Source organism: Falco biarmicus, chromosome 1, assembly GCF_023638135.1.
Source record: "Falco biarmicus isolate bFalBia1 chromosome 1, bFalBia1.pri, whole genome shotgun sequence".
NCBI classification, from domain to species: Eukaryota; Metazoa; Chordata; class Aves; order Falconiformes; family Falconidae; genus Falco; species Falco biarmicus.
In genome coordinates, this window is record NC_079288.1 from 49,218,481 (window position 1) to 49,236,150 (window position 17,670).

At 37.3% G+C, this 17,670-nt stretch overlaps 1 protein-coding gene across 4 annotated transcripts in view; it reads right to left on the reverse strand.

The window, feature by feature from the left end:
* The window catches only part of LOC130147724 (uncharacterized), a 65,594-nt gene that overhangs the window by 25,751 nt on the left and 22,173 nt on the right, over positions 1 to 17,670 (reverse strand). For 3 of the 4 annotated variants that reach the window (XR_008821312.1, XM_056335303.1, XM_056335324.1), the window contains exons 11-13: positions 14,724 to 14,830; positions 11,364 to 11,475; positions 5,217 to 5,319 (exon numbers count right to left, since the gene is read on the reverse strand). Coding sequence is in view for 3 of the 4 variants with exons in the window: in XM_056335303.1 (XP_056191278.1) it covers positions 5,217 to 5,319; positions 11,364 to 11,475; positions 14,724 to 14,830 (322 nt within the window). In the remaining variant the exon portion in view is untranslated. The remainder of the gene's footprint in view (positions 1 to 5,216; positions 5,320 to 11,363; positions 11,476 to 14,723; positions 14,831 to 17,670) is intronic. The other variant, XM_056335313.1, reaches the window with a different exon arrangement.

The window sequence follows — 17,670 nt, forward strand, 5'->3', positions numbered from 1 at the left end:
TTTCTTTCTGGCACAGAGGATGAGATTTCATAAGAAATCCGGAATTTCAAATCAGCACGGCACCTTGAGACAGTTGTCTTTCTGCTGATTATCAGAAGGAAAGATCTACCACAAGTGGGGTGGGGGGAGCTGGCACTCTCCAGTTGATCAGAAGTTATGGAGCACTCTCCTTTTATGAGGCCCAAGTTTTATTATCCTTTACATACACAAATACACAAAATATGTATTATTTCAAAACATTTTTGGATACAATCAAAGCTGCAAAATCAGTCAAAAGTTAAGAAATACTGACATTAAGACTTTAAATTCACTAGAAGAGCTAAAAAGTACATCTCTGACACTCAAGACCTAACATTGTAAGTTTTAAGTCCTGCTGTGAAGCATCAGGAAGACAATTCCTCAACAAAATTGTAATATGCTTTTTAATCACAGGAAGAAAAATAATTTCTTTTCATCTTACTGTTGTTCCCCACACGTTTGAAAAACTGTAACTGAACTCCCTCCCGAAGTTTATCAGGCAAATAGCTCAGAAAACTTCTGATTCAAGTGATGCGGGTGTAGCCTAAGTAAAAGCCCTCAAAACTTGGCTTTTAGTACTGGCTATTAAATAAATGTATACCTCTTTTACCTACAACTTGTAGTTCTCATATGATGACAGTATTGCCAGCCCTGCCTACCAAACCCAGCTCAGGGCTCCACAAGTAGTGACTAGCAGGCTGAGACAACCTGACAAAACCCCCAGAGTGACAGTGCTCCCCGATTCCATCTCAAAAGATGAAGCTGATAAACACAGGTAAATCTAATAGCCTAGGCTGGGTGCTGCTTCCCTCTCAGATGTACAAGTACTAGAAAATCCTGTGGAGCAGAGAAGGAGCTCTTAGGACTCCTCACCCTTATTCTGAATCATCAAGTCTCCTTTCTTTCTCTCGCTCTCTCTCTCTTTATTCTTCCCGTTCCTAAATTTTAGCTAGCCCGGTCCCCTTAAATATTGGTGGAGCTCCTCTCTAGCATTTCTTAAAGGAAAAGCAGAAAAGGACTCTAATTCAAATTCTTTTGCGGTTATGCTTCCTTCCACTATCTCAGGAAACCATTTGTACAGCAGAGAGATTACTTCCCAATGTTGCTAAATGTTAGAAAGCTTAGTCAACGGCGTTTACATAGCTTGCTAAAAATTCTTGGATGAAAGGTGCTATATATCTGAAAACTATTATCTGTACAACTGTCCACACATCACAGAGTAACAAACACCAACCTGCTATTGGGATGAAAGAAGAATATAGTTGAGAACAATACTCCACAGTCTCTATAGTCCAAGCAGAAGAACAAAATTTATCCTTTTTACCTTTTTGTCTGGTACAGACTGAATAAGTGTTCTTTATTTTTTGGAGGGCACTGTTAAATACCCCAAAAATAATGAAGTGTTCCAGTTCAGGTGACATCACTCTGCAAGTCAACACCTCCCTCCTTGCTGCTCATTACAAAGGACTTATAATTTGTTCCTGCTTTTCCTCAGTTTTTCATTAAGAAAACATACAAAATAAGAAAGAAGAGTTACTTGCTATCGTTCTCAGTCTACCGTGAGAATAGTCTACCAGCTCTCCTCCTGGAAGAGGGCTAACACAGGAGAGCTGGCGAGGGGACATGACCAGGCTGGCAATCCTTGGGATGCAGGACTTGTTGCTTAAAGGGTGCTTCTGTCTTCATTGGGAAAAGCCACACATGCTCAAAGCCTCACGTGGTGTGCATCCCCACCACTGCCACCCTTCTGGCAGAACAAAGCCACACGGGGTTACATCACACACAGATCCACGCGGGCTGTGCAAACCCACATCTACAGGCACACTCCACCCACGCCAGCCGCGTCAGCCGCAGCTGTGCTCCTTCAGTGCTGCGTGGCAAGAAGTGGTGCAGCACTGTACTAAAGGGGACCCCAGGTGCTCACTGCCCAGAGCACTTGGGGTATGGGAGGTTCCAGTTCTGGGTTCTTCTCTGCCCGTGGATAGTCCCACCCTCCTGAAAGATTGACCGAACTGCCACGGGGCATGCGCTGTTTCTTGCCGATGCTGTGACAATTTGGAGAATTGTAACCATCTGCAAAAATGGCCTAGTGAAACAAAGAGGGCAAATAAGCCGAGGGAGAAGAGGCTTGGAAAGGAGTATCAAGTGCTGTTACTAGAGAATTCACGCTGGACAACAACAATCTTGGTTCTGGCTTCTGTTCCCAAGATCACTCACCCATTTATGCAAGTGTTGCCTATGGAGCTGCCTGTTTTAAGGCAATTAAGCAGCAGGTACTCCTTGTTCTGCTCTTCACAGCAAGTTCTGGCAGCCTACCCCGCTGTCAGAAACTAAACATCATTAAGCTGATTCAGTTATTAGTACACCGCTAATTATTGTTTGGCAATGTTGCACAATTTTTTTTTTCCCCTTAAGTCTCATTGAAGAAAACAAGAAAAGAAAAAAAGACTCTTCAGAACCACTAACTTAAAAGTATTCCACATCAATAACCAGCCTACTGAGCATTTAGATCCCAATTCTGACCCTTCTCTGCACACACTGAATTTATCTGTACAGGTAAAATGGAAACCTACCACATGACAGCAAATGAAAGTGATTGCATGAAGCAATATCTCTTCAACAAATTAAAAAAATAACTATTTATGCAGTTGTTCAAGCACTCTGAAGCATGCCAATAAACAGTTCTCATACCTTCTGACACTAGTAATTTATATCAGGCACACCAACAACCTTCTTGCATGCAGTCCTGTACCTGGCAAGCAAAAGTGCTATTTATCACCAGATGCCCCAGATGATTCCAGAAATATGCTCTTTCCCATTACTGCTCATTAGCAGCTATTCTATGAATTCAAAAGGATAATTATCTTTTTTTTTTTAATAATAGCTGCCACAGGATGTTCTAAAAAGCTTAAACTGTTCCTTTAGGAAACAAAACCAACACCCCCCCATCATCCACGCAGACTGCCTAACCTGATTCTACACAGGAATGAATCTGCCATGGTGAGAAGCCCTGATAGTGTGAACGGACACCTTGCCAGCCACCCTGAAACACAGATCTTCACATATCATGTTAACTCAATTTCAGTCCTCTACGTACTCCACCCAACCCAGGTAGCACGGATTTATTTTTTTTAAAACTTTTCATTCTGTGAAGAACCATGGTGAAAGAAAAAAAAAACCCAAATCTTATTAAACCTAGCACTTTCAGACTTCAAGCAAGGCTTATACACACAGTAATCGCTCTGTAAAAAAAAAAAAAAAAAAAAAAAAAAAAAGGCACAGATTAAGAATTGGAGAGACATGTCCATTAGCTTTGGATCTTACAAATAAGTAGTTATTTTAAAATCTACCCAGCTTTCCTTTGTTCAAAAAGATATTTTCTAGGGGATTTCCTATGCATATATAAAATAAATACTTATAGATCTTTACTTTCAGTTATGTTACATAGTCTACTTGAGTTAATGAAAAAGGAAAAACTACTTCAATTATGAACCGTTAACTAACTATAGAACTGGCAGTTTGGTCCAACTTTCATTCATTAGAGAAAAAAGTCTTTAGAAGCAACTCACATCCATGCTAAATGCTGACCTACTAACCAGTCTTCAGAACTGCAGAATCTTTTAAAATTATCTCAATGAACAGTTGCAATTAGTTCTACATGATCATATTCTGTCTTGGTTCTGTCTTGGGGGGGGGAAGACCATGCATTGACCTTGCCTCTATAAAAACAACTTTTTTTAAAAAAAAAAAAAAGTCTGCCTTGCATTAACTGTATCTCTGCTACCACTGTAAAGACCACAACACAGAATGTGCATACTTCCATACAATTTTGCATCCACTGAAAATAAGATGTTTATTAGTTCCACAACTGCAAGGCAACACCTACCCACCCCTCCATTAATCAGGATTCTAGATTTGCTATGAAGTTGAGAGATTCAGATTAAGCTCATGGAGTTCGATTTTGAAGATCTATGTAAATCCTGGATATATTCTTCAGTAAGATACATAGAAGCCACTGCAAAGTATCTGAGCTCTAGTCCTCAAAATAAGGTGTCCCAATTTTAAATGGATAATAAAGGTAGGACAAGTATCCATAGCATAAGCAGCAAATCACAATATATGAACGTGCCACCTACAGCTGAGACTGATACAATGGTGGCTTGGGAGGAGAACAAAAACGGGGCTGGCGTGCAGTAGGGAGGGTGGGAAAAGAAGTTTGTGCAAAATAACCGAATGGTAACTCATCCTAGAAAGTGAAGAGAATCCAATGACATCTACAAAGAGCAAATGTAAAGGTTTTTTTGGAACAAACATTTGGTAAATGACAGCAGCATAGATTATTTCACACTAAGTGATGCTTATGCAAATACTTCAAATACACACTCAATACGAAGACAAATTGGTTAAATCCCAGTATTTTGACTTTACCTCACAAGTCACTTACAAAAAACCCCCAACATCTTGCAATAGTTGCAGTACATCACAAAATTATACAAAATCGAATGTTAAAAAGACAGCTTCGTTTGAAGTTAAGACTTAATAGTGCAGGATCAGAATTCAAGTTTGGTAGTTAAGATACCCTGTGAATAAAAAATTAGATGCAGGTTGTTAGCATTATCACTGCAGTATTAAAAAGTTTTGGTTTATATCTGAAAGTTTTAATTACCTACAAAAGCAGCTACACATTAAACAGAAGTACAGTAGTATATATAAAAATCCTTTGCAGTAACATCAGATGATAAAGTGCTGAAGAGACCGGCTGGACACTGTGGTAAAATTTTGCCAGCTGAATAACATTCTTAATGTTTATTGCCAGTGAAGTCTAATAGCATCACTGAGGTTTAATAACATGGTAAAACAGAGTAAGACGCTATTGCACATCAGTGTAACCATGGGTAGGAAAAAGACAAACGAGGAAAGGGGGGGGAAAAGCAGGAAGGGACAGTAGCAGCAATAGAAGGATAAAGAGTCTCAAAAGAACAGAGGTAAACCTCCAGAACTTTCATTTTATCATTTTGCTAATGTCTGCAGGTCCCATTTCTACACCAATAAATACCTTTAAAAACAATTATAATGTCACTAAGCACAGCAGAAATGAAACTGAACACGACTAAGTCTTTGGGTGCTAGTCATTCTCAGGGACAAAAAAAAAAAAAAAATTCACTGTAAAATTATTACAAGATGATGTAAATATTTACCCATGCCAGTTCCAGCTGGTGCAATTTCTCTGGAGAAGATCTCTACAGCTTCTTTTTGCTTATGGTGTACAGCAAGCCAAATAACAGCTTCCCGAGGACCCTGCTTCAAAAAAGCAGAAATTTATTTAGCTTAGATGCAGAACATCAGTTAAATTTACCAAACTGAAAAATAATTGCAGCTCAGCATTCAAGTTAAATCTAATGGAAATGTTTAGTGCTCACTGCCACAAACTACAGCTTTCATTCTGTGACTTTTCATCCAGCATCACTATAATTTTCTGTTAAAATTTCATTATCTTTTTTATTTTGCTACCATGAAATTGCTGCTGGGTGGAAGCTAGGTAATGGTGCTGCTTCTCCAGCGTTCTCAAAGAATCAAGTACCATAACTAACAGAAATTTTGTAAGAAATTAAATACTTCATTCTCAGTGGAACTGGCAAACAACCTTTCCTCTTATTTTAAGTGCACTAAGAATACTTTGAGGTCAAGTTAAGAGCCAGGTTTACCTCTCTTAGCATCACAAAGCAAACAGATCTGTGCACAGAAAAGAATTCAAACTTAATCCTTGGGAGTTAAATGGGAGAACAGAACCTGTGAAAGCCATCATGTTTCCAGACAGAAGAGCAGATACTCCTCTAAAGGTAAACCCAGCCAGCACTCTGCTCCCTACTCTATAGTCAACTAACATACCTGCTCTTGCAGATAAGCGCTCTCTCTCTAATAATCTCTTTTCTGTCACTGCAAGATCTATCATTTGAATCAATACACTGTCAAAGCCTTACAGTGAAGATTAGGTCTCACTGAGGGCAAAGACTTCATTATTCAAGAATTTGCATCCACCAGGAAGACCCACTTTTGGTCTACCTTTGAATCTCTAAAAATGTGAAGCCTGCTCACAACAGAAGTCTGTCTTGTCTTGTCCCAAAACACAAGCACAACCACTTCCATCATACAGATGAAACGGGACTGCACAAGGTATCAAAATCTACTGGTCAGGAGTTTCTCACACCGCACTACTCCAGGCGTGGAGTCCTGCAGCAGGGTGTTTCTTCTCCCTGGAAGTCAGATTTCTTTGTTAATGAACACAAAGAAAGTTTCTAAACTTCTTTCTATAACTTCTTTCTATGAAGTTCTTTCATAACCTTACATGAAATTCTTGGCTTACTTAACATCAAATTCAAAAAGGAGGAGTTTGACTACAAGATACTAGGAGACTTCTTGTAGTATTCATGTCTTTTTTTTTTTTTTTTTTACATCAACAGGAAAGGATGTATTTCATGAAAGCAAGAATAACGTACCAAAGTGCCTGGGGTTGCCTGGGGCAGGGGAGTTGTTATTCTACAGATCTCAGAGCATTTCATAACTCTCTAAATGCCCCATCTACAGATTTTTGCAGATTTGGTAGCTGTTCTAAAAATGTAGAAAAGTAAAGGAAAGTTGAACAAATATCTACTTAGGATATTGAAGAGGACATTTTCCTGAAGCAAGGAACAACTGGATTTTGGAAGATCCAAGCCCTTCTGAATCTATGCCAGACGTCTGCTGTACCAGGAAATCAATATGTATGACAAAATAAGCCATTTTAAAATTTATTCCAACATCTCTCATTGCATATAATAATTTATGAAACATTAAATAGCTTCCCAATTGCGCATAAAATCGTGAGTATTTTAAAATAACACAACAGATTTTAGCAGAAAGTCTATTTCTTTCAGATACAGAAACCGTAACATTTCTGAAAGCATCAGAGAATAAAAACTTGGCAGACAAGAAGGATACAGAAGCTGCCAGAATTCAACAGCCCCAACTGCAAAATGCAGCGGTTGAGGTGTGGAGTAGAGGGGACATTTTTTTGGCGAGATTAAAAGAATGGAGCCATGACTCCTTAAAGGAGTCCTTCCTCCTCTGGGCTGGAACAGCATCACCCTACACAGCACCAAATCCTTCGTGACTTGGCACAGAAAGACAGAGGAACCTTTCTTCACACTAACAGCATCTTCCCTCTAACACACAGGAACAGGAGAGAAAAGATAAACACCTTGAAATTGTTCCTATATGCAGGCAGTTGTTAGATGAACTGAATTAAAATTGCCATCAGAGAAAATCATGTTGCATCCTTGTTGCTGGATGTTTTGATGTTTATTCACTATCCAAAGTTGAATGGGTATTCCCGATTTCAAGAACTACAAGTTGTGTCAAAAACTATTGTAAAAATTACTTGAATCAATTGTCAATTTACACAGCTGGCAGTGAAAAATGCTAGACTAACATGCCTAACAAAATATAAACTTATTCATTAGAACTTTAGTAACTTTTAACAGTATCATCACAAAATAAATTGTCTTCCCACCCCAATTTTTAGGACTTGACTAAACATTTTAAACTTTAAAAAAATCTCTCTCTTCAAAATAACCTGAGAAACTACATGCTGGATCTGAAGTCCTAAACTGCTCATTTTTTACCACATCTCTTAACTCCAGTGCTACTTAATTGCCTACATTTCTGTGAAGCTGCGTTATTAAAAACGTTACCTACACCAGCAAATTGAGTATTACCTTTTGAAATCCTGACATCTAGTACATTAGAATCGTTTTCCTGTGGCTATACAGTACATTTTTCCCAAAAGCAATGCTGTTGAACATGTCAACATTCGAAAATCTCAAGTCAATTTCAGGAATTTAAGTAACTTCAACAATGTAGGAATGTGGATGTATTTCCTAGTGACAGCTGCCAAAATGGTGTTTATCATAAATGTTGGAATACGCTGCACTAAGCGTCCTGGCTACTGTAAGTGTATCCCAAAGAGACTGGATACGTTAACAGACAACTAAATCCTCTATTCCAACCAAAATACCTGACAAAACCCCAACACGAACAAGCTCACTTATGCCAGCTTACACTAAGGGAGGAAAAGTTCCTGACTTTATAGCTGTGGTCAGCGAAAACCCAGGAAAAGTCTTCTTGTTTTAGTGTGTTTAAACATAAGTCCTTAATATTCATGATATTGAAAGATAATTTTTCTCTACTTCCTATTCTAGTGGCACATCCACACAGAGGTACTCTGAGGTACCATAACAATAAATATAATTGCTTTCATCTTTCTTAAGTACCCCCATATAGACATACTCACAGGGAGACACACACAGCTTGTTTCTCAGCCTCCAAACCCCCAGACCAGAAAATACTGCCACGATACTATTACGTAGGAAATCATGCAAACTTGATGCACATTTTTATTAGTTTATCTCCATAGTCATGTAGGCAAGCCCTAAAATAAAAGTTTAGCACAGCCAAGGTAGGAGAGGTTCTATTCTTCCAGCAGATCATGTGTCACTGAAAGGATAGAAGTCCTCTATGAATACAGAAACAGATATCCTGATCAAGGCAATACAAATACGAAACCAATCAGTTCTCCAGTTTAAAAAAAAGCTTCACTGGATTGTTGTAAAAAACTGTTTCTACACAGAAAATACGCAGCCATGACACAAATTCAAATGCATTTTGTAAGAAATATTCGATGTTCCTAAAGCTACCACGAGATTCATTAAATTACTACAAATATTTATGAGAAATATTCTTGCAGAAAACGTACGTATGCATTCACAACCGCTTCCTGGTTCTAAACTGTACCATGGCTCCAACATCCCATTTAGGTTTGAGGTTTACTTCCTTGCCCACAGATGCACATATATATACAATGGTTTACAAAGACAATGTGCTGAGTCCTGTTCTGAGTGGGTGAATCCCACTCAGTATTAAAACTAGATATATAGACTATTTTCGAGTCACTTATCTTACTGTATCGTAACTAAACCCCAAAACAGCAAAACAAAGTTACAATTTCCTAACAATGTGCCGTAAATTGGTTAACAAAGGGTTAGTAGAAAACTACTACAGACAGCACACAGTTTTTATATAGCAAACTAATACCTGATGTACTATTAGTACATGAAACACATCCAGTATTTCTAAACCATGCGCTGAGCGACAATGTGACACAGTCACAATGTGACTGACAAAATGCCACCTTCCTCCCCACCAGAAACCCAAAGAGCAGGCAATATTAAAAATTAAATACTGCTGTGGTTACTCAGGGCTGACTCAAGTCCCATTCTTGCTCATGCTGGGCTGCTGCTGATAAAGCAAGCTATCATAGTGGGAAGCAACCCCCGTGTAAACAGCTGGGGAAGACAGAAAGGAAAGGAGGCAAGTGTTTCTTGATTTCTCAAGGATCCTTTCTGTTGTCAGAACAGCTACAGAACACAGGCCTCCGTAAGCCTGGGATATGCGAGAATTATTCAAGGCACATCAGACATGTTCACTGAGCTCCAAATATTGTGCAACTTAACCTGTCTCGGTATTCATAAATACATTTGCTTCTCCACTTTAAATTTAGATGCTAGAATCTTCAAAGCAGAAACTGTTTTCCTTGTGTGTTAATATACTGCCTAACACAACATGGCTCTGGTTTTGAGCACTGTTATTTGCAACCCAAATAATCATGTCTAATTTTGTATGGAAAGATGTGGTAGGAAAGAGGGTTTGAGAGACTACGTTATTCCTACCTGAAGCCCCAACAAGCAGACGTTTTCCTTTGGATTCTATGACTTTATATCTTAAATGGAAAAGCAAACCTCACTCCCCACCCATTTTTCTTAAGCTACTAAGCTGCTTTCCAGGTGAAAAATTGTCAGGTTAGCTCCTTCTGAAGTGCTGGAGGAACCAAGTGAAGGGAGGAGGCAATGGAGCCATTTCCAGTATTTCAGCCTTAGCTCTCATATCTTATTTCAGGCACGTATGGGGAAGAACATACAATACAGATAATGCTCTATTTACTTTTAATATAGGACCTGGGAGTTGAGGCTGGAAATATGGAAAATACTACAAATACTCAACGTAATTTGGAAAATTTATTTAACGTACCGTAAGCAAGGCAAACTGAGCAATAAGGAAGAAGAAACTGCTCTTTTTCAAAAAAATATTTGCTCTATACAATGAGACCAAAAGCTTCCTATGTAACAATTTAATTAACGTATTACAATGCATAACCATAAGCAGCTGGTATGAACAGAATACAGACAAGTTTAACACCTGGAACATCTGTTCCTATGTTTCAAAATCTTGATCCTGCAATCTCAGTAACACACATCTAACACGACAGGTTTTATGGTCCTAAGAGGAAAAAGACCACATTATAAAGCCTGTTACTCAGGGGAAGAACCTTCTGCTGCTGTGCAGAAGGAAACTGAAGCTCAAGCACCAAAATGAACAGCTGCAAGATAAATCTTGCCCAACTTCTACAAATACTTAATTTCTATAGTAAAAAGTTTGCTGTCTTTCTCCACATCACATTCTTGTTTCCTATACATACAAACTGTCAGCTGTTTTAAGTGTTGTCACTCCTAAGATCAAACTCAGAGCTGAGTTTTGCCACGTGTACCTTAAGAGTTTTGTAAGACTGCCATTGACAAAGAAGAATTAAATGCTACCGCTCTGGAACAAACTAAACTGTCTAAATATTTAAAGTGCATGTAAGTGAGGACAAGATTTACAGTCTTTTTTCCTTTAAGAAGGACTTTCATATTCTAGATTAGGAAAACAGACCAAGTATATCACAACTGCAGTGGCTATGGCCATCATTCATAATCTTCACTATGTGTATTTTATAATTTTGTAATATATATAAAATTTTGTAAGTTAAAAAATAGGATACAGAATTATGAAGTTGAAGATTGTTTCACAAAGGACTCACAGACAGTTTTAAAGTTGCACAGGCAACACTAACACTGCCATCTCTTAACTGCAGTCTTTATAATGTGGTCATTTAGTTAAATCTCATGCAATTTTAGTCCATGTCACAAGAACTTCTTTGTAAGAAGATTTATTTAAATGAACAACATTAACACACACTACAAAGCCAACATTTTTGTAGTATTTCATATCATCGCTTCTGGAAGACCCAATACTGCAAAGACCTAGTCAGTTTTAATTTTGTACACTAAGTAGCGACACTGAATTCTTTGCAAGACGATGGGGTGAAATTCCCAAGATGACAGTGACTTCCTTTAAAGTTGTGGAAAAGATAACAATATGGAGAGATTAAAAGAGGTCAGTAAAAGTTTAAGAACGCTCCACTGAATACTTACACCATCTATACTCCTTCTAGCATGAGGTCCATATGTATCTTCGGACCCTAAAACCTGTATGTTAACTGCACTGTAATCTTCATACCCAAGCTGACTGAAAATAAGACGAGTCCTGCAACAAATGATTGTTTTTTATTAGTAAACTGCCTCAAAATGATTACCTGAAGTAGCCCTGTGTGGTCCACAGGAGCTAAGGCTCTGTCATGTAAACTGGAATATGAATACTTTACACTAAACAAATATATCTGAATACTACAGATCAAGCAATTACTAACAAGGAAGTTATGCCTCTGAATTTATCCCTAGGTTTCAAACTGAGCCTTTCGTTTATTCAAATTATTTGAAAGATGACAGGAAGACAAAAATAGTTTCCAGCTCTGACTTTCATCTTTAAAACAAAGACAGCTTGAAATGTAGTTACAGTATATGCAATCTCCCTGGTTTTCATACTGGTAAACCAGTTCTTAATTCTGTTTCTGCTATAAGGCATTATGGACTACCAACAAATACATAAGACTGACTCATTAAACCACAGGCATCAATGAAGAAAAAGCAAACTGAAGAGGGAACCTTCTTTCAAACCTTAAAGGTATTTATTTGGGGTTAATGAACATGCAACTCAAATGCCAAAAAGTAGATGAAGTTTTTAAAGAGAATGTTTCTTCATTACTCATGCCTTCCCAGTCTAGCACTGAAATCCCTCAAACTTTCTGTCAGGACATTTGCACCAAAGCACATTGTGTCAAGAATGCCAAGTTTCTCCAACCATAATTAATAACGGGGATGCACATTACCTTCTTTTTATACGCCATGAAAAGACACATTGCTTTAAGTGAGCCAGGAATTAATACTGGCTTTTGACAAGCATTAAATTTAGATTAAACAGACTGTTTGCAACAGCTCTTAGAAAAAGGAGACCAAATCTCAACCACTAAAACTGAATATGATTGCTGTAGTTTTAAAAAAATAATCATATGAAGTTCAAAATAAAATAAAAAAAGAAAACACAGTAAAAAAGTTAGAAAAAAGTTTTAAAAGAATCCAACTGTTAAAAAGTCCAACTTGTTAACATGTTGGAGACTGGAAAAATAAGTTAAATTCTGAAGCAGCTAAACTGGATTCCCAACAATCTTGTTCTGGCACCCTTCTAGCTGTATCAATAGAAACGTTGGAATTAGGATGAGAAGAATACTTTGCATCAGTGGAACATTTTGAAGACACTGTTAATATATTATCAGTGTTGTAAATATTAACAAGGTACCTGAAAAATTAAGCAGTACACAGGACTGAAATATAAAATACAATTTTCTAATTGTTGTAAAGCCACGAAGGTGGTCCATGTACCACAAATGAGGCCATCTTTATTTCGGTGACCACAGAAAGATAGATACTTGATTTAAGGTACCTAAATTTGCAAATTATGTCTGTAATAAGTTATTTTAAGTTACTTATCTACAAGCATTACAGTTTGAGATACCGGAGTTCACAATACGTTCTGTGGGTAATTTTTAGCCCTTTCAGATTTTTAACCTTTTCAGAATTACCTATTGGTAATGCAATAGAGAACCATCAAAAACAAAAGGACACCAAAGACTACTCCAAAGAGACTTCTTCACACACATACTGCCAAACCTCTCCTGCTTTCAAAAATTAAATAAAGCAGAAGCATGCAAGAAAAGTTGTATTACTAGCTGCAAAAACTCTTCATGTCTTAGGCTACCAGCTAATCTGACCTGTATCACTGAAGCACCTTACATTTGTGCACTTTATTCTGTACTTGTTGCCATTACACTACCGGGCAGAATTTAACCTAGAATGGACTGGGGGCTGGCTTGCTGAAAGATCATGTCCTTAGACATTCTCCTGCAACAGGAACTGGTGGAAATACTGAAGCTGGAGCTTCCTAAAAAGATGTAGTTGCTGCTAGAGCATTCTCTGTGATCAGAATAGCTTAATGTCTTATTCTATATCTGGGCTGACAGAGAAATCTTTCAAACATGCTGAATAAATGATTCCACACATTAAGCTGGTTTAAGACTGTTTGAAATGGAGAATATATTGATAGGTAATATTTTTAACCCACAGAACAAGCCACAACTGCTCCAAGCATGCTTCATGGGCTAGAGGCCACTTATCAAGCCAGTTAACCAGCTTTTGGCTGCCTTTATCAGCCCTCTTCCAAGGATTACTCAGGACAGCACAGTAAGCAGCCCAAATTAACTTTATGGTGGTCACAGAGGCAGCAGCACCACAAGCTGTTTCAATCAGATGAAAGATTCATGTAGTCTGGTCTGAAATAATGTCCAAGAGCGAACAGGAAAGGGAAAATATACCATTTCTTTTTTCTCTCCAAAATAATCACCAAGCTTCCAGAAAGACTGCTTTTTGGAGACTTCCGAGTCTTTGTGTTTTACAGCTTTTGAAGGTTTTTTTTTCTTGATTTTCCTCAGTAGCTCTTGGACGCAAACTTTTAGCATTCACACGACTGAAGAAAGGGATCCCAGAACTTAATTAGACATCCCGTATCAGCCTGCTCTCATCTGCTACATCTCTTGAGGGAAGTCACACAGCTCCTCCTTCACCAGTGCTGTACGTGGGCACACGAGCAGCGAGTCACTCTCAGCCCCAGAAAAGCTTGCATTTCTGACAGACTTCTATCCTGGTGTACTTGCTGCACAGGTCTATAATAGGATGGGGGGAAGTTCTATATAAAGCGTGGCACAAAGAGACAGATCTCCTAACCAGAAAGACTGGGGTTATCAGGAGTAAATGCTCTGATATTTCTGTGCATTGGAATTGTATTTAAGAGGAATCCCTCCTCACCCAAATATACTGGCATGACAATATGTCTAAAGGTCTATCAGTCTGTCTTACAATTGTAAAATTGTTCTAGCAAACAAAATCATTAGCCAACTTTTACAAGGTACTAAGATGATTTTGTTTAACACACAAACTTGGTAAACTGCCCACATTTCATAGTACTAAGATTTTTGGTTAAAATGTTCTGTGAAAGTCAGCGAAAAGTATTTCACATGGGTTTCTCTGGCACCTAATACATTTTAACCTGAGTCACAGCTTTTCCCTCATTAATTTGAGTTTCTCTCCACTACCCAGCTATCTATTTTCAACAGTATCTGAGACCTTTCTTGTTCTGTCAAATGTAGCTGAAGTGTAGTTGCACATTAAAAACAGGTTTCCTGAACAGGCTACTTAAGTCTTGAGGTGTCCTCCCAATTGGAAGATTTTAATCTTCTAGAGTTCTTACAAGGTTAAAACAGTTGCCATCGTATGTCACAGCTTTAATTTTCATCACCTCTGAGAAGAAAACGTGAAACCCCCTTCTAAGACTCCAATACTAACCTTTGCAGAATACTTTCCGCAGTGCGTCTTCCTTTTTCTACTGCCTTTGGACCTCCCACCGGACAGACAGCAGTAGCTCTGAAGCCATCAAGGTAAGTGGCATTTACCTAAGGATAAGGGATTATGACATTACATGGGATTCAATACCAATATGCTATAAATGCTCTCTGACAATCATTATCCATACATGAAGTAAAAGCAGAATAGCAAGAAACCATTATCATCACAAAATACAAAATTCTACTGGAATATTGAGATATTCAAAACAAACCCTGAATCACTTCTCATTGTCATCCTCAAATCCTCCTGTACTTACCTATTTTAGTACATAGGACACATTCTGATGATGAAAAGCTGAATATCCATCACAGTGAAATAGATCAGACGTAAGTTTCCCAGAAGTATTAAAATGAATGGGAAAAAAAATATCACATACACTCACATTCGCACACAAAAAAGAATATGCTATATATTGCAAACATTTAACTAATAAGCATTTTACTAGACTTCCAGTACTATAACTGCTTAACAGAGCTCTAGCACGGTGAAAGAGATTACCATAATGCATGGCCATAAATGGTAGAAAAGCTTTAATAGATGTATCTAAACTAAGCATAATGAGCATTTTCAACATTTGTTAGGTAACATAAAAACAAGAGCAGAAATTGAAGAACCTGGTAAAATATTCAGCATAAATATCTACAACCAGAAATGCTTTATCTACAGTAGATTTTCAAACTCTTTACCCAGCCTACTTCTAAATGTCTGCAAAAAATGGTGTTTCAGCCATTACTTTTGAGAAACTATTTCACAGGTAATGTATTTCTCATTATTATCCTGGAAATCTACCTTGTATCTCCCTTTCTCTTATCACAGTTTTACTAACTAAACTTAACCTTTAATGCTGCAATTAAATAATTTTCTTCTACAGTTACCGAGAGATGTAACGCACCCTTTAAATACTTCTACCTTGTTATAATGCCTATTCAGTCGCTTCCTAGCCAAGTTGAACATATTAATTTCCTAAAAATTACTTCTAAAAAAGGGGTGCAAAGCATATGGACATTTATTACTGAAAGCCAACTAAACAGTTTTAAAATATATATAAATAATTCACAGAAAGTATAACTTAACACTTTAGAGTATCATTACGCTGTTTAATACACAAAATGTAAGATTTATTTTAAAAATATCCCTAAACTTACATTTCAAATGTCTTGCTTAAGACATAATAATAAAGAAATTAAATTTTATTTTTAATTTTACTGCTATGTAAAAAACAAACTGTCATACTATCTTGTTTACTCCATTTCATGGTTCATCAACTGAAAATCTTAAGTCTCAGTTATTTCCCTTAGGTATACAGAAGTATGGAAATGTAAAGTCAAGAACAAAAACTGCAGGAGGACAAGGCTGCTGAACAGAAAAGTTGCTGAGAAGCAGCAAAACATTCTGCTTCAAACCGCACAATCTGACCAAGGAAGAAGAAGGAAAAAAAAAAAAAAAAAAAAAAAAAAAAAAAGAAAGTATTTCCTGCTTCATATATTCACTGCCTTCTATATTTGCCAGTATCAAATTCCACGATTTATTACAGGAGTAAGAGCATCAGCAGAGCATCAGCATAGCTATCATCTGACTGATGGAATCTGATGTTTTGTACAGAAGTATACTCCTCATTCTATGTCATTTTTAGGAATTACTTCTAAATTCACTTCTCTGTCAGTTATACGGTGACACTGTAAACTAAACATCTTTAAAAAATGTGCTTTTAATTTGTTTTAAGGCTATTTTGTTGCCATTTCAAATGCAACAAAAACTTACTTTCAGATTAAAAAGACAGTTATTTCAAGATGCAGATAACGCAGACACAGATCACTCATGGAAAGAAAATCTGTTGTTCCAGCTTCTGTAACTAAAATTATTGCACTAGTAATTAAAATCCTGAAGAAATGCAAAAGCTGGCAAGACTATTATTGTACTGAAATTGTAGGCTGCCTATCAAAAAATAAATAAATAAATTAGTGCTTCGTTATAATAGGGGAAAGTTTAGAAAAAACTCATGTTCAGATTGCACTCCCACAATACTTTCAAAATATCAACCCCTCTTCCATAAAGCTGATTCAAAAGTGATTACTAGAAAGTAGGCTGACTGAAGTGAAAAACTAAGGGCATGAGCAAAGTGACCTGTGGTACACTGAATTCTAAAAAGGCTTTGTCAGTATGGTTCAACTCTGGAACCTTTAGCGAGCTCTTTATTCTGACTTCACAACCCACCAAACCCAAACCTGCTTTGGTGATATTAACTACCTCTGAAATACCCTGTCTGTTAAATACCAAAACCCTATCTTATATAAAACTGAATATATTAAAAGCATCAGAAATGTTTCAAAAATGCAGTAAAGAGTTTTGCAGAAAAATGATGTTCAGACATAGGTTGTATTATTTAAACAGAAATACTAGCACAATTCCCTGCTTAGGTTAACTCTCTTCTGATACGGCTGTGCTAAGCAGTTAGTTTCTGATCTTGATCTTGCTTCTGTAAAAGTCAGTTTTGCCACTAGTTTAAACAAGAAAAGGATCCAGCCTCACTGATACTCCAACAGAACCGTATTAGCATTCATTCAGGAAATGGAGATCACTGGAAGACCACAGTAACAAATCAAAAAATTCACAGTTTTACAAGAAATGCAAGAAAGGCTTCTTTCACCTGTCCCATTCTTAGCTGCTGTCTTTGACAGATGTGATTACTCATTACTCCCCTTTTGAAAACCACTTGCCACAGATAAATTTCACAATGAAATAGAACAAAATTAACATACCATTATAAAAATCAAAAAGTATAGAGGTGTTATTGGGCTAACATGTTCTAAAAATTATCATTATTACTATAAATGAATTCCATCCAGTCTTCTCTGGAGGTTTGTGGATAAGCCTGTTATACAAATTA